Below are 23,721 nucleotides of genomic sequence, written 5' to 3'. Positions count from 1 at the left end.
AAAAATCCACTAACTCATTGTGAGAAGGCATTAGGCACAAGCCACTACGATTTAATTAACACTTACGTTTTCCAAAAGACAACTCTACTACACAACCTCATGGATCCCACCACCATTATAAACATACACAAAAAAAGATGACCCCAGACAAAAGATTGTGGCCAAAGTACCCACAAAAGGAGATCATTAAAGAAGAAGAAGAAAAAGAAAGGGATAGCAAATACATCAACAGTAACAAAGACGCAACAAGAAAAGGTGTATAATCATGGCCAGATTCGAAAACCTATATATTGTTTTTCATAAAGGGAATGGATAGATGTCCATCCTGTCAAGACCCAGGGACCTGGAATTTTTTATTTTTTTTTCGTAATTATAAATGAGATGTGAAGCACCGATCGAGTGGTTACCATAACGAGAAGAAAACTGTTGTTGGGTCACTACACCCACACTCAACCTTTTGACCACTGAGCTATGCCCTGGGGTTGACCTATGTTATCCTCGATTCAATGAAATGTGGCTTTCATATACTCACTCTTCATGAGCTTAACTAGAAACATTGTTCGTCAATCTAGTTGACCCAAGACATGATCAGAAAATCGTTCCATGATAATCAAGACATTAATTATAAATTAAGTAGGAATTCAAGACATTTCTCAATTTGATAGAATCCAAATTTCAAAAAAGAACCAAATAACACTGAGATTGGACCCAACTACAGATCTACCATGTTATAAGAGGTTACCGTTTCTTTTTTCCTTGAATTAGCAGCTTAAAACTTTCAATCGAAGAGTCAATGAACCGTATTAAGGAAAAAAAAAAAAGAACCAAAAATAAAAAATATACCAGAAGAACACTTTACTTGCCTTCTGCTCGACTCATCCATTGCGAGACCATATCAAAACGAGGAGGATCTTCCACATTGGAGTCCGACGAACTTGCAAATTTTCCTAGCCAAATCTTTGACATAGAGTAGCTATCGGTTTTTGCACCAATACCTATCCTTCTCCCATCCCCTTCAGCATCGTGGAGCGAGAGATAAGGATCCTGATCTCTTGATTTCACACGTTTCGCATCACCAGCATTTCTTCGACTGCTCAATGGTACCCTGAGGTTAGTGTCACCAACCACATATTGATACGAGCCCATCGAATAGCATCTTCTAGCATCCAAGTTACTACTGCTAGTCTCCCCTTCCCACTGAACTGTCAGATTATTTAATTTACGGAACTTCCCAAGTCTCACTGGAAAAGTGCCCTTCTCTACTACAATTTCCTTTAAATCGCTTGTTTTCTGACTAATAGAATTCCCGTTATCCCCGTTGTTCTGAGGACATCCATCCTCTTCTCCTAGTCCATCGTAATCAAACATGGGGTTATCTATCGAAAACCCACCATTGAAAAGGGCTCCTCTGCAGAGAGGACAAGTGGAGTTGGATAGGAGCCAAGTATCAATGCAGTTGATATGAAAAGCATGGCCACAAGTTGGAAGCAATCTCAACTTATCCTTCTCCAAGAATTCACCCAAACACACTGCACAATCGAAGGGCTCTTTAGGACCCACAATCTCTTTGTACATGAACACGGGAAGGGCATCGATAAACGCCTGATCTAGACCGGAGTCATGGAGATGGAAGAGCTGCTGCAACTGTCTCTGCAGGGCATCAGAGGTAGAAGCCTCAGGATTCCCATCAAACTCGGCCGAAGAAGAAGGGTTCTTGACAAGAAACCTAACCAGCAAGTGCAGGAGACCAGATATGAAAAACAGGACAGCCAATATGACTATAATGAACAGCACTGCTGGGCTAATCTTGTTCCCAGGAGAACTTGGTTGTTGTCTCTGAAAACTTCCAGAAACCGGAGGGGAGTATGTCAAGACACCATCTTTGTGATACTCAACCCAAGAATTCTGCTCAGATAACCATCTTGGCTCCCTAAATCCCCCCATTGAACAGATCATCTTGTCTCATCCGAAGAACCCAAAATCAAGCTCCTCCTTAAATCTCCAACCGACCCACAAATCACACAGCCACAAAACTTAATCTTACATTCGAGGCAAACATTTGCTTCATCAAAAGGGCACACCCACAAGGTCGTGTGTCACGAAAAGCAGCTAATTTCTTGATTTCTTTATTTTAAATTTTTATTTAATTCCCCAGACTCACAGGTTGCGAAATAATAAGAGAAAACTATGACACAGCCACTGAGAACATGATAAAGGTTGAAACTTTACCTCACTAGATCCCCATAAAGCCACCAGATAAATGTCTTACGCACTGCCAATCTCTTTAACGCATAGCTTCTCTGGAATTGCAGGCCATGGACAGAGGACTGAAATTTTGAATTCTCAATCCCTCTCTCTCTCTCTCTCTCTCTCTCTAGAAATGCTTACACACTGTGAACATACACAGTCATATGCAGGACATTCATATGTGAGAGAGACAATATAGTGGTCGAGTGCTAACAAGCGGAGAAGGAAAGTGCCAAAGCCCAGTGCTGACAGTCGTCGCTGCTTCCCAAATAAACAGTAAACAATTCCAAAAAGAAAAATGGGAAAAGGGCCGAACTATACGTGCGGAGAGAAGCGCGTGTGTTCTCGTCGCGGGAATGATATCTGGCCCACTAATAGGCCCAAATATGATATGGGCCAATCATTATTGTGTGAATCATGGTTCACACGGTAATTTATATCGTGCACTAGGGCGTGCACTGTATTGTGCGCCTTGAGGCAAAATAACGTTGTTTCACATAATTGTATAAAAAATATACATAATTGTATAAACAAACACACATAATTGTATAAAAAATACACATAATCACGTCAACTCTCTATCGCGCCTCCCAAAACAACGTTGTTATGGGAGGCGTGGGGCATACAGTGCTACGCGCGCCGTGGTGCAGGGTATAACGATTATGTTCACACATGTGTAAATCATATTATCAAATAATGTATATTTATTACATAAATAATATATTTTTAGTATATTCAAAATGTATATTATATTTATTAAAAATACATTATTTGAGTACTAAATGTTTTCGATGCGGGAATGAGATCAGGCCTACTAGTAGGCCCAAATAAGATCTGGGCTGAAAAGCAGCCCGCAATGAACTCATTATGGCCTTTCCTTAAAGACAAATGACGACATTACTGTATTCATAACTCCATCAACAGCTAAAAGGAAAATTATCACCCAATTTAATGATTTCTTAAAGTGTCCATCAAAATTTTGAATATTCAAATTATAAAACTGATTTATAGTTAATTAGTTTTAAAATGTTCTGGCGTAATTAATGGTATTAATGAGAATTATGGTGTGTTTGGTTCGTATATGAGAATCGCAATCAGAATGAGAATCAAAATACTTGGTAATGGACTAATGGTAATGAGTTTTGGTAAAATTATTTTGCATGTTCGGTAGTAGGGTGAAATTGGAATGATTACTAATATTGTTGTTTGGTTATATATGATCCTATAATGAAAATAAATGTTTTAAAAATACAAGAAGAAAAAATCAAGACAAATGATTCTAATATAAAGACATCCAAAGCAAAAACAAAAATCTAAAAGCAATAATCAAAATTTAAAAATCAAGTTTAGAATGAAACCCTTATTTTATTACGAGATGAGTTTTTTAATTAAGGGGTAATCAAATCTCATTCTACAAAGCTGTGAACTAAACAATAACTAACAATAACTTTGATTCACATTCGTGATAACTAAATCCATAAACCAAACACACCCTAAAATAACAAATGAATAAACACAAGATTAATTGCATAGAGGTGTAATAGTATAGTATATTTCAAAGTTTAGTATTGTGGTCGTTCCTTCCTTACATAGCACAAGGTAAATGATCTTGAGGATATAATCTGGATGAAAGACAATAATATATACGGCTCCAACGCCATTGCTGACCTGCATTTATTAATTTGTTAATTAGTACTTACTGCACAAACCAACCAAATTAAAGGGAGAATGGAAAAGAGTTAAAGCTAGCTTACGAAGACGAAGATGTCGAATCTAATGCAAGCATAGGCTGCCCAGATGATTCCATTAGTAAATTTGTTGAAAATAAAGCTAGATCCATACCATTATACAAAATGATGAAAGTGATTCCACAATTGTAATAATAATAACTCTAATACAACACTCAAGCCAAGACCCTAATTCTACCACAAAAATTAGTTCATGAATGGAGGTTTGGCCCCAACTTAAGTACCACTCCACAATCTCTTGTGGAGCCGATGTGGGATCGTATCAAATTCTCTTATGCGCGCACATGAGGGTGCCAGCAACAACAATAAGTTGTATTAGGAGCAAACCCGCCATTTTCCCCTCAAAACACTACTCCAGGGGAAAATGGCGGGTTTGTTCGTAATACAACTTACTGGTCTTGCTGGGATAGTTGCTGGCACTCTCATGGGCGCGCACACCATCGACAAAAGAACCACAATTGTGGTCACTTTCTATTCTTTTCATCATCATTTTGTATGGCTCACCTCTCTCCATAATGGTATGAATCTATACTAACTACCTCTGTGGTTCATGTTCAGTTGAATCACCATGATTTACATCCTCCCAAATGCTCTGTCGGGCCGGGATGTGGAGGGTCCTTAGGATTGGGGTTCAACATTTTGAAAGAATGAATCTATACTAACTTTATTTATAGACGAATCAAAAACTAACTTTACCCCATACACATTCTGAGTGCCAAGTAATGACAAATTAAATTTGATATATGGCTTCAGTTACAGCGATATGATGGATGGATGGGAGTTTCCAGGTGTGATGATGAGAGCGGAATTGAAAGTGGAGATGAGATGGCATATATATATATATATATATATATATATATATATATACTACTACTGCGATTAATTAACTAGAGTTCGTTTCTGTATGACTAAACTAATTTCGATCAGTAGGAGACTCATTCTCTATGCATGTTAGCATTGTTATGTTTGCTAATAAAATAATGTTACATAATGCCAAATTTGTGGAATGAAAAGTTTTGTAGGATCGGAGTAGCATTATTACCTATGCATTTTGATGAGGGGCAATATCGCTTGGTATACTCAACTGGTTAGTCACAAGAATGACCTATGCAATGTAATATATATGATGAGACAAATTTAACTCTTCTTATAAACAATTTATTACTTTTATAATCATTATTCCAAAAGGCTGAACCCCAACCCTAAGGGCCCCCTATACTCCGATACTTTTATAATCATGTAATTATAGTTAATAACTACTCGTGTTCTACAAGAAATTCATCTTCACACAAATATATAATAAGATATATAAGCAAAGAGTATGATATTGGAAAAACACATCATAGCAACTATTCCTCTTTATAATTATACATAAATACTAAGCCCGCATGGGTAGCTGGTCATAGAGGTGAAACTTTGGAAGAATTATACATAAATACTTATTGAATATAATTTACACGTCAAAAAAGTACTAAGTACCTAATGGTTGACAATGTCGTCCATCCAATCGCTATCTGAATGTATATATGTTTCCATTGTTTTCGTTCGTTTACTATTGATTATGTTATAATGTAGTATTATGCTTTCCGTGACGTCCTATTTGAGGGAGTCCACACTTATACTGCTTGATAGGCCTTTGGCTCTACCGACTGCTAATCACACTAACACGAGATACATCCATAGACCTCTCTTCCTCCTCTCTTATACCGTTAATCATCACCGCAACTTGGTTGATGGCGGGCCTGGCCGGCGGGGAACGATTAACGCAACTCACAGCAACCTGCAAAAGATTAACCATCCTCTCTTCATTAGCCCCTTCTCTGATCAATGCCCTGTCGAAAACTTCAACCGTCCACTCTTCTCTCAGCACTGAAACAACCCAACTTGCCACATCCATTTCGTCGGCCACCAGCTTCCCTGTCAGTAGCTCCAGAAGAATCACCCCCAAGGCGTACACGTCTTGTGTGAAGTCTGCTGTTGCGGCTTCGGCGGCGGGCTTCAGGCCGTACTCGCTTATGCGTGGCTCCATGGTTTGTGTGAGCAGGATGTTCGAGGATTTGAGGTTTCCGTGCGGGATAATTCCAGTTCCGGCGTCGTTTTTGAGCTCGCCGTGCATGAACGCCATGGATTCGGCTATGGTGGCCGCAGTGTTGAGTCTGCTAATCCACTCAAAAGCTTCCCCAGTTCGGGTTCCTGTAGGGAATTCAAGATCATATCGAATTTGAGTAATTAAAGGCTGGGTTTAATTTCTTGAAATTGATGGATATACTGGGCCCGGAACGAACGGGTTCGGAGAGACGGACCCAAGACGTTGCAACTCGAGATACGTCTCGGCCCAAGCCCCTTGGGCCATGATCAAGTCGGCCCAAGCAACTCGGCTAGGGGCCGAGTCCCGCCGTGGACAAGCTCGTCGTCATGGACCTCGGCTACTGCCGAGTGGGTCCATGGGGAACTCGGCCATGCCGAGTGGCCTGACTTTGGACCCGGTCTCGAAGGGGACGCGGTTAAAGCGGCCCGATCTAACTACCCTCGATTTTGGGGGTGTGGTTGGGGGTTTAATTGATATAAAAACCCCCCGTCTTGTCTTAGCAAGGACACTTCATTCCTGACACACTACTTTATAGTTATTATTGTCATAATCAAGCTTTGTAATAACTTATTAGCGATACTTAATATCCTTGCGATCTTAACAAGGACACCTTCCCTGCGACCTACGGTACCTGCGGCTTGACGATATTCTTGCGTTATATTTATTTATTTTATATTACGTTTTTATCTAGATTTACTGATTCGGGTCCATCCGAGTTAATTAAATCCATCCAATCTTGAAGAAGTAAGGAATGAATGATAGTTTACCTTGTAGGCGTCTTAGAAGGCTGCCATTATTCTGATATTCAAAGACTAAAAGCTTTTCTTGGCTGGAAGAATAGAAGGCCATGGCCGACAAGACACTGCGGTGTTTAGCCTGGTCCAATCGCTGCATTCTGGTCTTGAAATCACGGCTTGATATCTCCCAATCCTTGATTCTTTTCACAGCCAAGATCATCCTAGGATTCTCACACATAACCTTATATGAACTCCCGCCCTTTCCTCTCCCAATCAACTCCGCCGGCGAATTCAGTAGATCCTCAAATTTCAGCCCGTTCACCTCCGGGCTTGTCAGAACCACCAGCGCGTGCGACGGCGGCGCCGCCATCTCCGATGAGAATTCCGATGATGTTTCCGGCATGTTCTTTGATGTTTTTATGAAATCAGTGGATGCTGACATAGGATTATCAGTGAAATCATCGCTGTCTTCCACGGCTGCAACTTTTTTGTTAACATCGCGGGATTCGGCGGGTTGATTCTTCCTGCCATTTCTCCACAGCCAGAGACAAATTCCAAGAAGAACAGCCATAGCTAACAGGAAATAGCCAGAAAACATGAGAATCTGATCAGTCGAAATGTGTTTCTTCGGCTGCGATTCCTCCATCGTCTGATCACCCTTTCCTGTTTGCAGAACATGAAAGATGATCGAAACCAAGCATCCCAATACAAGACTATTATGCTTCATTTTGCACCATACACAAACTTATTCAACTGCAAATATAATGCAACATCTAGTACTAACAAGAACTTATATACTATCCCGCACGGGCTTAGCTCACTTATTCAGTAGGTCAAGAAGTCAAGGTTTGAACCCGTCAGCAGCAGTAGTGTGGAGATTATGTCTAACTAAAGTGGACAGAACTTGTTAGTAGCAGTGTGGGATTATGTCTGTCTAAAGTGGACAGATACCTTCTAGGTACCCCACCAACATTTGACCGGTCTATTAAGCTATTTAGTCACCTGATTTACATACTCCCAAATGCTCTGTCGAATCGGGATATGGGTGGTCATTCGGTTAGAGATTCAACATTTTGAGAGAAGAATTTATATACTAGACAACCCCAATTAAATTAGTCAGATTATTTGCTTAGTGATCATGAGATTTCAAATTCTACTCCTAGTAGTAGGTAACTATTTGTCTTCTTGTGATCTTTTGTCGACTGGAGTTATAAAATCAGGTTTACTCAATTCATATCATTGAATACTAATTGCGAGTTTAATAATATATTTTTATGTAGGGCAAGTTAAAAGATTTTAACACGACAAGGATGTCATGACATAGCCGTCTGGGGAAAGCTACAATGGTGTTTTCAAAATATTATTTTGTTGTCATTATTGTTGTATGGTTGATTGACACAGTCAAGCTGGAACTTGGAATTAGTACATAAAACTACTTGAAGATGGAGAGAGATTTGGCTGTTGGCAATGGAGCGCCGGCAGGTTTTTACGTCACTGTCATCGTCGTAAGAATATTTCATTAAAACGTGACGACTTATATTTACAATAAACAGAAATGGTCCAGACAGATCGATGAAATCATTAGTGGTATCAGATTCCAATCCCGTTGTGTATTCTTGGCTTCTTGCTCCATGTACTCTTCTAACTACTTCGATCAGTGCCACAGATCAAAATTTTAATTCTAATGATAAGATAAAATTAAAATATAAAGATATAATTAAAATATAAGCATATATTTAAAGTGTGTTAAGGAAAAATCAAATTAAAATATAAATATATTTAAAGTGTATTAAAGATTTAAGCAGACAAAGTGACTTGTGGTCCACTGGTACTGGGTTGCTCCCTTAAGTGGAGGTGAAAAGTTTGAACCTAATTTGAAGCAAGTAGTGTGTATATATGGTATTCCCTTCCTTATAATAATAAAAAAAAAAAAGATATCCCCTTATAATAAAATAAAAATAAAAATAAAAATAAAAATTCAGCAGCCAAACACCTTGTGCTCAGATGACTATTTGATTTCCATAAAAAAAAATATTACCTTATAAAAATGACAAATGTGATAGCGTAACAATAATTAACAATTAAAACTATAATTAACTTAGATGAATGTATGTTGGCAATTTATATCCTACACCACGGCGTACATTGCACTATGCGCCCAGATGCAAAACGACGTCGTTTTAATTTTTTTTTTTTTTGAAATTTCTCGCCCCAGTGAATGGCAGTAGGCTTTTCTTTAAAAAAAAAACCCGCTGTTCAAGAATGTACATAATGTTATACTTGAATACACATAATGTTATAACAAAATATACATACTCTTTTTAAAAGATAATACACATAATCTAACATAATACATAATAAACATAAACTTTTAACATAATACACATCAACTCTTAACATAATACACACAAATTTTCTGATTCGGATGTACATAATTATATAAAAATAATGTACATAATTGTATAAAAAAATACACATAACTGTATGAACCAATACACATAACGTAGTGAACGAATACACATAACGTTGTGAACGAATACACATAATCTCAGCAACTTCCTACCGCGCCTCCCAACACGACCCCAAAACGACGTCGTTTTGGGAGGCGCGCGGCGCACAGTGCTATGTGCGCCGTGGTGTAGGATATAACGATTGATGTATGTTTCAATTGTGGGCTAAGGCTTCATTGATATGGGTTTCACAATCTTTAAGCCTACTAGTGAAGGAGACTTGAGCGAATTATTCTTCATTAAATGCGACCCACGTGACACCCACGACGATCAGTGGGCAATTATGGGCCCATAAGAGGAAGTCCACATTGGCCCATTACAAACTCATCATTTGTTGTAGGGTCCTCGACATTACTCTAAATCAAATAAATTGGATTAACCCAATATAGCTTCAAATAATTAGTAAATGAATTGTTAACACAATTGTTAATGTTTATATCGCGGACCATAATAGTAAGATAGATTTTTAATACATATTATATTTTAAGTTATTTTTAGTCATTAAATGTTTATTTTGCATTACAATACATTAAAAATGAATCTACGGTCTACTAAAAATATAAATTTATATCAAAATATAATGAATCTACTAAAAATAAATGAATAGTATATAAAGAGTTAATGCTCAAAATCGTCCTCGACTATAGTGGTTTTTCTCAATTTCGTCCTAAACGACTTTGGTGACCCAATATCGTCCCAGACTTTTGTGTTTCGCTCAATTTAGTCCCAGACTTTTGTGTTTTTGCTCAATTTAGTCCCTCATTTGTTATTCTGTCCATTTGGTGTTAAATAAATAGACAAATCAGTAATTTTAATATTGGCATCTCTTTACTCATAGACATGTGATCTGCGAAATCCCTTTTTTTTATGAATTACTCCCAGAATTACTCCTAAAACTGCGAATATAAAATTTGATTTGCAAGGTCCGGGAGTAATTCTGGGTGTAATTCGTACAAGAAAAAGGAATTTCGCACTTCACAAGTTGAAAGTAAAGAGAGATCAATATTGACATTACTGAATTGTCCCTTTATTTAACACCAATTTGACGGAATAACAAATGGAGGACTAAATTGCGCGAAACACAAAAGTCTGGGACGATATTAGCACCAAAGTCGTTTAGGACGAAATTGAGAAAAATCACTATAGTCGAGGACGATTTTGGGTATTAACTCATATGGGAAATGGAAAAATCACTATTTTGGTCCCTCAATTATTTTTCAACTATCAATGTAGTCTCTAATTTTCAATTTTAACTAATTGATCATCGAATTGTGTAGAATTTCGTCAATTAGACCTATCGATGATCAAACTGATAAAATTTTTAAAATGAAAAAATCGTCATTTTGGTTCTTCGGGGGGGTTTAATTGACGAAACTTTAAACAATTCGAAGATCAAATTAGTTAAAATTGAAAACTAAAAACTACATTAACAGTTGAGAAACAATTGAGGGATCAAAATTGTGAGTTTTCCTATGACAAATGAACATATATTAGTGTCCATTTTGTAAGGTCGACTCTATAATGAACAATATAATTTGCCTACAAGTGTAAGCTAGATCAGAAATTTGTGAAAGATAGACAACTCTAATCAAGTATGTTAGAGAATTAATTTGATAATCATAAATTTTTGAATTCAATTTAATGTGAATTTCTGTATTAATTTTTATATTTGAGCCAGTGGACACCCATGTTTAGACTAGTGATTCAGTAACTCAAATAAAGTTTGCAAACGATTAAGAATGGAACGAAATCTATGAAAAGTTACCGTTGTCACTTTGCACAAAAAAGGTAGGCGGTTGAATTGCCTACCCGACAAACATTCTAGAAACCAATAATTGGAATTGGAATGTTTATATATATTTCGAATACTTTTGCAAAAATCCGAATGGTAACTCGTGATTTTAACAGTTTTTATTGTTATATTTATCAGACAATATAAGGTTCTGTTAATTACTTAGTATATATACATAATATGTTATTGGATTATATAAAATGATCGTTGGTTATAAGTGGTCAGAAATTATTTAAATTGTAAAATTAAAAAAAAATTTATAGTAGAGCTAGATTTATCATTGCAACTTATAAAATTGGTGCGGCATAAATATATAGTCACGCTTTTCTTGTGGTTTTTTAATTTTGTTCTATTTAATTTTTTCACTATGTGAACAAAAAAGAATAAAAAGTCTAATTTATTACAATTTGATACATTTCTCTCTTATGATGTCAAGAAAAATCACAATATTTTTTATTTTGTAAATACAACAATAATTTATCTCGTGATCTTTAAAAATGCCAAGCATCTTTCAATAGATTACAAAGTTATTAGGCAAGGACTTGTCAGCCTTATTTGGCAATTTATTTTTCAACCCAATTGGAGATTTATTATTTTTTGTTGAGAAATGGTAAAATACACCCTTCAACTTTACGTAAAAAGCCAATAAGATCCTTGAACTTTTGAAAGTTATAATTAGATATATTAACATATTAATTTAGCACATCAAGACCTAAAAATCTTAATAGTGACATGAAATAGCAAGTCAATAATGTAATGAGAGATGTCTGGCAAAATTCCGACTAAGGTGTAACCAACATGTCACCGGAAAACGAGACCAAATTGGTCGTTGTCTTCGTCGACTGGGGAAGGCGACCGAACCGGTTACCTTCTTCGTCTTTGGAGATGGAGACCGGTTCGGCCGCCTTCTCCGGTCGACGGAGATAGCGACTCATTTGGCCGCCTTCTTTGGTCGATGTAGATCGCGACTGATTCGGTCACCTTCTCCGGTTGATGAAGACAACAACAAGTTTGGTTGTTTTTTTCGGAGACCTGTTGGCCGTGCCTTCGCCGGAATGTCGTTGGAGCTCTGCTGATGCATTATTGACCTGCTATAGCAGGTCACAATTAGGATTTTGCGCATTGTGCAATTAATATGTTAAAGTGTCTAATTGTAACTTTCAAAAATTCTGGGGACTAATTGACTTACACAAAGTTGGAGTTGTATTTGATCATTCTCCATTTTTTTGTTTATTTCAATTTTAGAAGTCAATATTAGTTTTTTTCCTCTTTTTTTTTTTTTTTTTTTTTTTTTTTTTTTTTTTTTTTTGTCATACTATTGATACTTATGTTTTACGAGATAACATTAATTGAGTAATTTTTTTGCCATATGTGTGTCCCACTATGTGTCGTGCTTTCCCGCCAAACATCTCCACACGTGTCATGTTGCAGAGCAAGTTCAAAGACCTTGCCAACCACCCGAAGCTACGCATGATCACCCACCTAGCCATCTCACTACTGGTCAAGTCGCCCGCCTGAGTAGTCAATTTGAGCGGTCCACCATCTCCGACGAGTCATCCGTCGACCTCCAAGTGGTCGACCCAACATGTTGAACTAAGTCAATGCCTTTTGGCCGCCAACGGATAGCTAATATGACCAGACTGTGGGCGGAAATATCCAGGGGTAGTAGACCCAAGAGCGGTTCGCCAACTTGGCTCTTGCGATCCGTTTGAGCCCTATGAGGTCCGCTACTCATCGATGAGCCTAGATCTGACACCCCCACAACCAAGGCCAACCGTTTCTGCATATTGCAATACCAAACACGCCCTTAGTCGTTTTTTTTTTTTTTTTTTTTTTTTTTTTTTTTTTTTTTTTTTTAATACTATTGACTCTATTACAATGTAGTATTTGTTCATACATACTCCTTAATCCTCCTTCTAAAGAAAACCTTTACGCGATATCCCTTGGGCCATCACTTTTTGTGAGTTCTTCATTTCTTTTCATTTAATTTTATCATTATGTGAAAAATAAAAAAAATAAAATAATCAAAGCCTATTTAATTATATTTTGGTATGTCTTTCCCTATGATGTCATGGAAATTCACAAGATTATGTATTTTGTAAAAACAACAAGAATTTATCTTATAATCTCTAAAAATGTCAAACACATGTCACTAAATTACAAATTTACGAGGCACTAATTGACTTGTCGTCCTTATTTCACAATTTCTTTCTTTTCTAACCCAACTAGAGAATTATTATTTTTTGTTTAATTCAAATATAGAACTAAATATTAGTTTTCTTTTTCCTTTGTTGGCATACTGCTATTTATGTTTTATGAGATACAATTAATTGATTAAATATCGTTTTTAGCCCTCAACAATTATTATTTGACCACAATTGTCCTCAACTATTGATATATTAAGTGTTTTTTTTTAATACTTTCAAAAAAAGGGTGTTTTTTTGAATGCTACCTTATTACACTATTGATTTCCATTTATTTCTCAAAGTTAATTACCCGTTTAAATTTTTATCATTTCAATATTTAATAAAAAATATGACTAACAAAATAATTTCACCACTCAATTAGAAAAAAGTTAATGAGAAAGAGAGAAAAATTATATGTTGAGACAAGAGATTTAAATAATAACAAGAGATTTAAATAATAAAATTACGTGTTAATAAAATTTTTTTAAAGGGAGAATGACTAAATTTTAAATGAACGAATAATTGCCAAAGACCTTGTGGTCGAACGGCATGACTGTGATTCTTATAAATGGGGTTGACCCTTTGTGTTTCAATAGGTTGAGAAAAAAATAAATGAATAATTACATAAGCAAATAAAAATTTAAAATATATGGAGTAATAAGATTAAATTTAATAATACAATAATAATGGAGGACTAGATGTAAAATTTATTGAAATGAATTCAATGGGATTTTAATCGGTTGTTATTCGGGGGACAGTTGTTAACAAGAAAAATATGATTTTTAATTCCATACGTTACAACATGGGGATTATGAGATTATGATTATCCCAAACACAGGTTCTGTCCCTCTCTCTCTCTCTTCCTTTCTCTCTCTTCCCTTCACGCATAACGCACGTTTGCTTACAGTCTCAGTCTCACTCAGCAAAAGTTCTCTCTCTAAAGTGTTAGAACGTGGACACAGATACACAGTTTTTTTCAATCCTCAGGTACGTTAATTTGGCCTTCGCCGGAAACAACCCAGTTCGTCGCTATCTCCGAACCTTAAAATTTTTCGTTTTTAGATTAGTGGATTTTAAGGATAGACGCCGCCGCGTTTGTTTTCTTGAGGTACTGCTGTCTGCTTGTGTCCGTACTTTACATGCACTTCCCTCCTCTGTGAACTGTTGTAAATCCATTTCTGCATTCGGGTTCGGGTTTTACTTCAATGCCCGTCGTCTCATTCCCAACGGAGTAGTACATTCTGCTCCAATGGCGGACGAAATCCGATTCCCTTCAATTATAGGCCTCTTTCGCCTAACTGAATTCCCAGTTTTTTTCTTCTTTTTTTTGTCCAAAAATGTTGTTTGTTTTATCCTTTTGGGGATTTGCCGGTTTGTTTGTTTGTTCTGAAAAATTGTTTCTTTAGATTTTGTTTTTAAAAAATTTATGAGTTTTCCATATTTGGATAACGTAGCGCTGATGACACTAGAAAGAATCTTTGGATAAGGACGGAGTAAAGAGGCTAATATCTATATCTGATGCTTTGAACTTTTCCTACTTTGGGTATGTATAGATATTAGCAGGAATTTCTTGTTTGGGATGTCAAGAAGGAGAATGAGCTCGGCTCCTCCTCGGAATGCAAATGCGAGAGCTTTGGAATTGGAGAAATCGAAGGCGAGAATGGAGAAGAAAGAGGATGCTAAACAGAAGAAGGGCTGCTTCCCTTTTCTGGGTTGTTGTGCATCTCCAAGGCCTCATCCCGAGACTTCTGTTGCAAAATGTGGTAAAACTCCTCAAAAACACAACCTTTATATGATATCACATTGTTTTAAGTTCATCCTTTTTACTGTGCTTAGATAGTTTGTGTTCTTATTTGGTTCAAAAATTCTCTGTGTTTCTAAGACGACAGAATATAATCTTACGTGCTGTTGAATTGCTTTCCTGCAAATCAAACTTGTTCGTGTTTCCCTTCGAAAGGCAAATTGTTGTTTTCTCGTGACAAATGCGTGTTAGCTGATTGTCTAAATTCACCGCCTTTTGCTACCTGTTTTCGTTGATTGATACATTCGTGGGATAGTGATTACGTTATGTCCTTGCTGTTATTGGGGATTGATCTGTTTTCATGAACTGTTTCCTTTTCGATTGTTTATATTGTTAATGGTAATTATGCAATGAGTAATGTTATTAGAATCAAAGATGCAAAAGGGGGGAAGGAGGAAATATGCATTCTTTAACAGTTGCAGTAGTTGATGGTGGTCTGTATGTTTCCCGACTTTAATTTTTATATTCTATACAGATACCGAAACCAAATCTTCAAATGATACCAGCAGAGACCCCCCAGCTGCTGTGGTTATATCGTCTTCAGCTACAAGTAACGTGGAAACTACTCCATCAACTCCTAACATAAGCGAGGAATTGAAAGTCGCCTCTCAGCTTCGAAAATTTAGTTTTGCTGAGCTCAAGTCTGCAACCAAGGGCTTCAAATCTGAATATATTCTCGGTCAAGGTGGCTTCGGGTGTGTTTATAAAGGTTGGATCAATGAGATTGAAGCCACGTCAGCGAGGCCTGGCTCGGGGATCCCTGCTGCAGTGAAGACTCTCAATCAGGATGGACTTCAGGGTCACAAGGAGTGGCTTGTATGGAAATGTTACACCTTTATTTTGTCACTTTTTTTTTCCTTTATAAATACCTCAACGCCATAAATAATATATATTGTTTTTTTCTATTCACTTAAGTCATTCTCTTGTGGCAGGCTGAAGTTCATTTTCTCGGTGACCTCCAACATCCACATTTGGTAAAATTAATAGGATATTGCATGGAGGATGATCAAAGAATGCTAGTCTATGAGTTTATGCCGCGTGGAAGTTTGGAAAATCACTTATTCAAAAGTATGTTTCGATTTATATCTGTGAAGTTAAATAAATCTGCCGGTAGTGAATTAAAAGCTTTTGCTCTATGTAAAACTATCAACGCTTATATGATTTCGTGTGTGATTGTACTTTTCAAGAAAATTCGAATGGCAAATAAAACGTGCAATTTTACATTCCAAGCCAAGTTATCGACAATCCTTGAAATGGCAATGTTTTAGCTTCACACACTGCTTCCTTAGTTCTCTGTAATACATATATGCTACAAAACGACTTAATACGGAGTATCTGTCTTAAATATAAAAGTATCTGCATTAGTATTGAACGCATACATTATTTTGTTTGAAATGTTTGTTCTTTTTGAAAATTGTTGCATCAATATGTTTAAAATTGCTCTCTTTTTGCAGATTTGTATTCTTTTCTAAGTAAATGGGATTTCTTACCGTTTAAATTGGGAAATGAATATCTAGGTTCAGCACCCTTTGGGTGTTTGGGGTTGACTTGATACTTCCCAAATCTTTCATACAATCCTAATATGCTATATTCTATCAGAAGCAAATGTGATCACCTTAATTAAGAGTGCAATATATTGAGAAAATGAATGGCAAGAGCTTTTAAGAAGCGTCATCGGGAGCTAGGAGATGAGCGACAAGAAAATAGTGTGAGGCCACTGAAGCATATGTTATGCGAATTGTGTGGAGTAGGAAAGAAGACTATGAATCTATTATAAGCACTAAGGTTAATAAATTATACCCAATGGTGGACCTTGTCCTCTTCACTAGCTAGAAACAAGCCTAAATGCTATCGATGGTTTTACAAGGTATGTCCAATCTCAAGAATGGTCGATCCCCACAATGGCCTTTTGATGGCCTATTTATAAATTAGACCCAAGGGTGGGCCTTGTCCTCTTCCTTGGGCTAATAGGGCGGCAACCTCCTCCTGCTCCACCTTCTCTGTGGACCATCCTTGCGCATTAAAGCCTTTTTCTAGGTCGTCTTGTCTCCTTTTTTTTGGGCCACACATCCTTCTTGTCTAGTTCTATCCCCTAGTGCCCAGGCACAACCTTTGCGATAGGGCCGACCGGTCGAGGTTTTCCTTGATGTGCATGGGCCTCCCGCCAACCATATATGTTGGGCCTTTGGGGGCCCAAAGGGGGTATGGGCTACATCTCCATCCCCCAACACTAAGTAACGTGGAATTGGTGACCACGGAGAGTATATAGGCTTGGTTTGAGAAATGGTAGACGTTTCATCTTTTTAGGAAGGCTTTGACATTGAACTTTCCAAAACAAGGGGGTCGGCCAAGGGTTTAATTGATGCGGACTCAATAGAAAATAATTTCTATTTATAGAAGGTGTGCTTAATATGGACATGTTTTTTATGTTATTAGATTGGAAGCTAGGTACCTCGAGTCTTTGCGTGATCTCATTGTTATCATGTTAGTTTATTTTAGTAGATTAAAAGTTGGACCCTTTGTCGGGACATTCCCACAAGCGTCTAATTGTTTCATATGGGCGCAATGGGCCCAATTTTATACTAAAACTCAAATCTCCTTATATATTTGGACAAGGGTGTACACCATTCAAAAAAAAAGAAGGAAAGTTTTTTGAAACATTTAGGAGGAAATATTGGCTCTTAGACTCTTGTTTTTTAGTGGAGCAGTTTTTCAGGGCAATGTTGTCATATAACTGTTGATATGAGCTTTTGCCTTCTACCAATATCCATAATGTTTCTATTTTTAGTTGTTTTTTGTTTGTTTGTTTGTTTTTTTTTTTTTTTTTTTTTTTGAAAAAAAATTCTTCCTGTTTGCTTATATTTTTGTGGGGCCATATTTTCCATTAACTTTATCATTGTTTGATCATAGGTTGCTTTTTATTATTGTTGTTTTAATTGTTATCCTTGCCGATAGTGTTACTTTAATTATTTTTATCACATTCTAATTGCGATTACTATGTACTGCAGGGTCCCTGCCTCTTCCATGGAATATCAGAATGAAAATTGCATTTGGTGCTGCAAAGGGCCTCGCCTTCCTCCATGAAGAAGCTGAAAGGCCTGTTATATATCGAGATTTTAAAGCATCTAACGTCTTATTGGATGTGGTGCGTATTTCAAATCCTTAATATATCCGATGTTTTTCAATACATACTAATTTATCCAGGTTTATAATTTCTATTCCAGGAATACAATGCAAAGCTTTCTGATTTTGGGCTCGCCAAAGATGGTCCCGAGGGAGATAAGACTCACGTATCAACCCGAGTCATGGGAACCTATGGTTATGCTGCTCCTGAGTATGTCATGACTGGTGAGTTAGCTTCAACCGTGTATCTTAATTTTCATTTTTTTTTTTTGGGTTCTAAAATAGTGTTGAAATTATTTCTTAAATGAGATATGCAGATCCTAGTATGAGACCTGGTGTCATGTTTAATTAATACTAATCTTTTATGTTTATGACCATCCGATGCAATTCTATAAATTTGATGTGGTGTCATATCAGAATGTACCGAGTACTAGATGATCTTGAGGAAAAACCTCAGGAAGCCCGTGAAATTAGAGAGCGATGTTGTTGTTGATATGAATGAAGATGCCATTATAGTTCTGCGGGGAAGGACTTGCGATTCTTGCAAAATACATACATATTCTTGCAACCAGTGTTGCAAAAATCGGGCCTAGGCGGTCGGTCACCTAGGCGCCGATTAATCGCTCTAGGCGCCCTAGGCGGTCCCCAGGCGCCTAGCGATTTTTTCAACCTTGCTTGCAACTTAACGTTTTGGCAAATACTTTACCCCCATATATTGAAATTTGAAAATTCTGTCTCGTAGCACTTAGATGGTATGTTGTCGTATTTGAGTTTGTCGGTTGAAAAGAGGTGTCTGTCATTCAGTGAAACAGAACATGCTGACGTGTTAAAGATGGGATTCATGCTAAGTTGATAGCTTATTGAAATCTGTTTCTTACATTTTACCTTTCTGTTTGATAGCTGAACATGTTGATATTTTACAGTTTCATGAATCCTATTGTACTGTTTCTTGTTTCTGGAACAGTTATTGGTTGACCTGATTTGTTTTGTGGCAGGACATTTGACATCGAAAAGTGATGTTTACAGTTTTGGAGTGGTTTTCCTTGAGATGATGACTGGGAGGAGATCAATGGACAAGACGAAGCCACATGGGGAGCACAACTTGGTGGAATGGGCGAGGCCATACTTATCTGACAGGCACAGGTTTTATCGTCTGATAGACCCACGCCTTGAAGGCCGTTTCTCAATGAAGGCAGCTCGAAAGGCAGCCGAGCTGGCTGCTAACTGCCTTCGTCGTGACCCAAAAGCACGGCCTCTGATGAGCGAGGTCGTTGAGAGGCTGAAGCCTTTGCCTCACCTGAACGACATGGCCTGCGAGTCCCCCTACTTTCATGTCATCCAGGGAAGGGCTAATGGGAGCAGAACGCAGGGAGGAGGATCAACATCGAGGAGCAGGCGCCACTCCTTGCCAAGCGCCCCTCCTCGTGCTTCCCCTTCTAACCATCCCGTCCCTCAACAATCACCAAAACCCAGCAATGGGTCTTAGGATTAATGTTTGTTTTATTGCTTTGTTCTCCCCTCCCCCCAATTTTGAGTATCTGCTGAAGAGATTTTTGTCTGGTTTGGCTATGAATGGTGGGGTGGGAGAAGTAAAATATAGAGAAAGCACTGTGCAGGTTATGTGCAGGTTATGTGCAAGGTATGTGCAGGATGTAGAATTTTAGATATGGAAATTGATATTGTTAGGCCTTTTTCTCTAGTCTTTACCTTTTGATGCAAAATGTAATTAACTTTCGATGCAAATTGTAATTAACTTGAATTATTTTTCCTTTTCCATAAACAGTAGGTATTTTCCAGAATGCATAATAGCATATCATAAGCTTTATCTGTAGGAAATAGGAATCATGACAGCTAAATGTAAACAACTAGATATCAGGGTGGCCGCTCGCATGGGCAGCTCAGTTGGTCACAGGGGTGAAGTTTGAGAACAATGGATATCTGTGACCAATCACTATGGTCCACACAATTGTGTAGACATAGTGATATCCGCAAATATGTATATTATTATCAAATGAACCAGTAATAGAATTAAAATAAAATTTTAATATTGTTATAATGAATTTATTGTGTAAAACAAAATATATATGCATATTTTCAAATGAATTAGATAGTAAATATATGAACATGTAATTAAATGATATTTTAACTACTATAATGAAACTGTGTAAAAAATGAAACTAAAACATAACTCATACCATAGTCTACTGCTAAATGGACCACTGTCCATAGTAAAATTTACCTATTTATCTTTCATTATTATTTTCATTTATTGCAATTATTTATATTATAGATTATATTAAAAATAAAAGGCAATACAGCATATTGGGAGAATTCATTTAGATCACAACAATGCAATGACTGGGAAAACAACTCATAAAGTTCCACACTAGAATTCAAGAGCTTTTATGTACAGTCTCACAAATAAGCAACAGAGTTGAGAGAGATAATTGAAAGGATTTTATATGTTTAGTTGTTAATGTAGCAAGGACAACACTCAGCTTCTTTAAAGACCACCCCCCCTAACGCGAGAATCTGCTACACTGTTCTGAGCATCAGACAATTTAGTCTGCTGTCCAGCTTTGCTCGACAATCTCACGAACCTTCCGGTTGTACTCACGCTTGTTCTCACTAAACAATCGTGCGGCTTCTGAGTTGGCTGGTGAGTTGGGATTTGGATCACAGAGCAATGACTGCAATTGAAAAAAAAAAACAAGTATTGAAAGGCTGATTGCATGTGACTCAAGGACGGTTGCAGATATTGGATAGCTGGATACACATGAACATACCTGGATTGAGGTAAGTATTGCTGCTACATCATAAATAGGGCTCCACTGGTTTTGCAGGATATCCAAGCATATACTTCCGTCGGCATAAACTGAGCAAGTATGTAAAGATAATGGCGTGAAAAGAACTCAGAAGTGCAATTTCAATCAACAAATATTCTAACTCATGCATGGAATAGAAATTTTAGACATCTAGCACACAGATTACATTAGAGGAGAAAAAAATATGGAGTAGCATCTAACAAAACACAATAGCAAGCCATTTTCATAAATTCAAAAGCTGCTTAGCCATCAATGTGCTCAACAATACAGAATATTCGAATTAACTATGCATGGGTTCTAGACGTTTAGTATGATAGAAACAAGTACCCCCAGTACTCCACTTCCAATTAGGGATGACAATTGTACCCGCACGGCCACACCCAATGGATGTCCATATGGGTATGGTACAGCCAAAAAAGTAAGGTTTTGAAATGGGTATGGTACAGCCAAAAAGTAAGGCTTTGAAATGGGTATGAAAGTTTTCTGGATAATTCTTCAGGTACAGGGATTTCTCCCCTGCCCATTATATAAATTATAATAGTAATAATTAATTGTTACATTGTTATTTGGTATGCAATTTAATTTAGAATATGATGTGATAGCATCTCTAATTTTTTAAGTTTTCAGATAAATGAATAGGATACAGGGATTCCCATAAGTAATACCCATCCCTGCCCCCAGTGTTTTAAAAATCACTAGGTGCTGATCGGGTGTTTGATTAAAGACTTCTAGGCTTCTACCAAGTATTCCTTCTATAAAATACAAATGTTTGATCACAGATAATACTCCAAGTCTCCAACCATAACACGAAATCCATCAAAGAAAGAAGTGGACAAAAAAAAAGGTCCACATAGATTTTTCAAAAGGAAATGAGTCATATCTCGAGAATGTTAAATCAAGAATGATATTCCAATAAAATTCAAATTAAACATATTTCAACCATAAAGTATATGGAAAAGAACCAATCCCAGCAACTATTTTGGTGTGAATATGACACAAAGCAAATGTAATATGTTGGAGGAACTTACTATTAGGATGAAACATTCGGGAAATAAATCGCACCGTTGGTGGCTTATTTGGATAATCCTCTGTAAACTGAAGTGTCAACTTAAACGTACCTGAAAGCAAACAGCATATCAAAGAAACGGGCCAATATTTCACAGGAAAAGTGACCGGAAAAGTTTAACTAAAACTGACAGACAAGATGGATGCAACCATCCCTTCTAGAAACAATCTGATATATGAAGAACCTAACCATAGGCCAATCAAGTGCACTCAATGATAATTAACAAATACAATGTTTATAGAATAAAAGAAGGAACTAGTTAGATGTAATTTGGCCTAGGGCAAACCAAAAAAAAAAAAAAAAAAAAAAAAAAGAATCTCTAAGCACATTTGCCTCACCTCCATCCCAAGGAGTGTCATCCGGACTGCAAATCAAAACAAGCAAAAAAAAAAGAGTATTTAATACACAAGACAAAAGCTTAGCCTCTTACAGAACATATATCTATGATACAGATTCAACTTTCAATTCCATACCCAAAAATAACAGCATTCCAAAGCATTATGTTGTTGTCATAAGGAGCACCGCTGATGCCTGCTGGAGGATCCTGTTGCAGCCGCTTGAAATCCCTCATCAGTCTTTTCCTAGATGGCGTCGACATCCTCACCACTGCAACTTGATAAAAAGGAAGAAATCATTAATCATCAACAAAAATCTCCATTTTCCACGCTTCAATTTGTGTCAATTAAACAATCTTTTCATTTCATCAACCAAAAAGAACAAAATTAAATCATTGCACACAACAAAACCCTAGATCCGGAAAAAGCAATTGAAATAACCTCTTAATACAAATCGACTATCAACAAATTCACACCAATTCACTCGTCTTCGTATTCAAATGGCACATACAGCAATTGGCACATATTCAAACGCGATACAGCACAGATCATAATCAATCGCGAGGAACAGACAAATAGAGAAAGCGATGGCTTACCTAAGAGCAAGTGAGGCAACAATTTCAAAGAAAGCGACGAAATAGAATATGATTGCACTACTGGAACATCTTCTGAGCTACGCGTCGGATCCTTATACGAAGCCGAAGACTCCGAGTATTGCGTGATATAAAAGCCGGGTATGTACTATGTACCAGTCAGTTTATGAATTCCGAGAAAGGGAAAATGTTTCCGGGTCAGAACCGGTCGGCTTATATAGCAGTGGTCCAGGTCGGATCTGACAGGGCAAATATGAGATCATATCCTTAACAGGTTAACATTTGTGACTGTCCATTGGTCATTAAAGATGATATGTTTTTACTAATTGGATAAAAAAAATTGAAAAAAAAAGAAAGAAAAATTAGGAAAGTGAAATAAAAACACACTTGGATTGAAGTTTTAGTACATGTACTTCCAAATCATACTTTTTAAATTTTACTACTTAATGTGGTGGGTTCTAATAAATTATTTTTTCATATGAGTCCTAAATCAAATGTCTATATCAAGATTTTGTGTGGAAGTACAAGTTGAGAGTAGATAATGAGAGTACACACAACATTTTCTTATGTTTTATGTTCGTCAATACCATTAAAAATCAGGATAGTTATTTATTGATAATTCATTATAATGCGTTAAGGTTTGGCGGAGTTGATCTTGACACACCAACT

General features: G+C 37.0%; 4 protein-coding genes and 1 long non-coding RNA gene across 10 annotated transcripts; 2 read left to right on the top strand and 3 right to left on the bottom strand.

Annotated features, from left to right (window-relative positions):
- Window positions 1-607: 607 nt before the first annotated feature.
- LOC109178231 (RING-H2 finger protein ATL46-like) lies at window positions 608-22,781 on the bottom strand. Its single transcript, XM_019327843.1, has 4 exons — window positions 22,771-22,781; window positions 15,624-15,630; window positions 4,683-4,685; window positions 608-1,989 (listed from the first exon to the last, which is right to left on the bottom strand). Exon 4 carries the CDS (start codon window positions 1,954-1,956, stop codon window positions 856-858), a length of 1,101 nt encoding a protein of 366 aa, XP_019183388.1. The 5' UTR covers window positions 1,957-1,989; window positions 4,683-4,685; window positions 15,624-15,630; window positions 22,771-22,781; the 3' UTR covers window positions 608-855.
- On the bottom strand, window positions 5,517-7,560 carry LOC109178230 (probable inactive receptor kinase At2g26730). Its single transcript, XM_019327842.1, has 2 exons — window positions 6,852-7,560; window positions 5,517-6,188 (listed from the first exon to the last, which is right to left on the bottom strand). The coding sequence occupies exons 1-2, from the start codon at window positions 7,546-7,548 to the stop codon at window positions 5,638-5,640; spliced, it is 1,248 nt and encodes a 415-aa protein (XP_019183387.1). The 5' UTR covers window positions 7,549-7,560; the 3' UTR covers window positions 5,517-5,637.
- On the top strand, window positions 14,199-19,992 carry LOC109178229 (probable receptor-like protein kinase At5g15080). Of its 2 annotated transcripts, XM_019327839.1 has the most exons (7): window positions 14,199-14,296; window positions 14,863-15,072; window positions 15,586-15,926; window positions 16,043-16,178; window positions 18,119-18,255; window positions 18,335-18,458; window positions 19,229-19,992. In XM_019327839.1, exons 2-7 carry the CDS (start codon window positions 14,889-14,891, stop codon window positions 19,717-19,719), a joined length of 1,413 nt encoding a protein of 470 aa, XP_019183384.1. In that variant the 5' UTR covers window positions 14,199-14,296; window positions 14,863-14,888; the 3' UTR covers window positions 19,720-19,992. The 2 variants fall into 2 exon arrangements, with proteins under 2 accessions (XP_019183384.1, XP_019183385.1); XM_019327840.1 differs by lacking the exon at window positions 14,199-14,296 and having other exon boundaries at window positions 14,811-15,072.
- Window positions 20,556-23,239, bottom strand: LOC109178234 (ubiquitin-conjugating enzyme E2 2-like). Of its 5 annotated transcripts, none has more exons than XM_019327847.1 (6): window positions 23,041-23,239; window positions 22,598-22,738; window positions 22,463-22,488; window positions 22,087-22,176; window positions 21,020-21,108; window positions 20,556-20,923 (listed from the first exon to the last, which is right to left on the bottom strand). In XM_019327847.1, the coding sequence occupies exons 2-6, from the start codon at window positions 22,720-22,722 to the stop codon at window positions 20,795-20,797; spliced, it is 459 nt and encodes a 152-aa protein (XP_019183392.1). In that variant the 5' UTR covers window positions 22,723-22,738; window positions 23,041-23,239; the 3' UTR covers window positions 20,556-20,794. The 5 variants fall into 5 exon arrangements, with proteins under 5 accessions (XP_019183392.1, XP_019183390.1, XP_019183391.1 ...); XM_019327845.1 differs by having other exon boundaries at window positions 22,598-22,736; window positions 23,056-23,238; XM_019327846.1 differs by having other exon boundaries at window positions 22,598-22,730; window positions 23,056-23,238.
- LOC109178236 lies at window positions 21,379-21,884 on the top strand. Its single transcript, XR_002053684.1, has 2 exons — window positions 21,379-21,476; window positions 21,513-21,884. It is a non-coding gene; the product is annotated as an uncharacterized LOC109178236 (long non-coding RNA).
- Window positions 23,240-23,721: the final 482 nt, after the last annotated feature.

The sequence above is a fragment of the Ipomoea nil genome, unplaced genomic scaffold (genome assembly GCF_001879475.1).
Source record: "Ipomoea nil cultivar Tokyo-kokei standard unplaced genomic scaffold, Asagao_1.1 scaffold0813, whole genome shotgun sequence".
NCBI classification, from domain to species: Eukaryota; Viridiplantae; Streptophyta; class Magnoliopsida; order Solanales; family Convolvulaceae; genus Ipomoea; species Ipomoea nil.
This window is presented reverse-complemented; position numbering and strand designations above follow the sequence as displayed.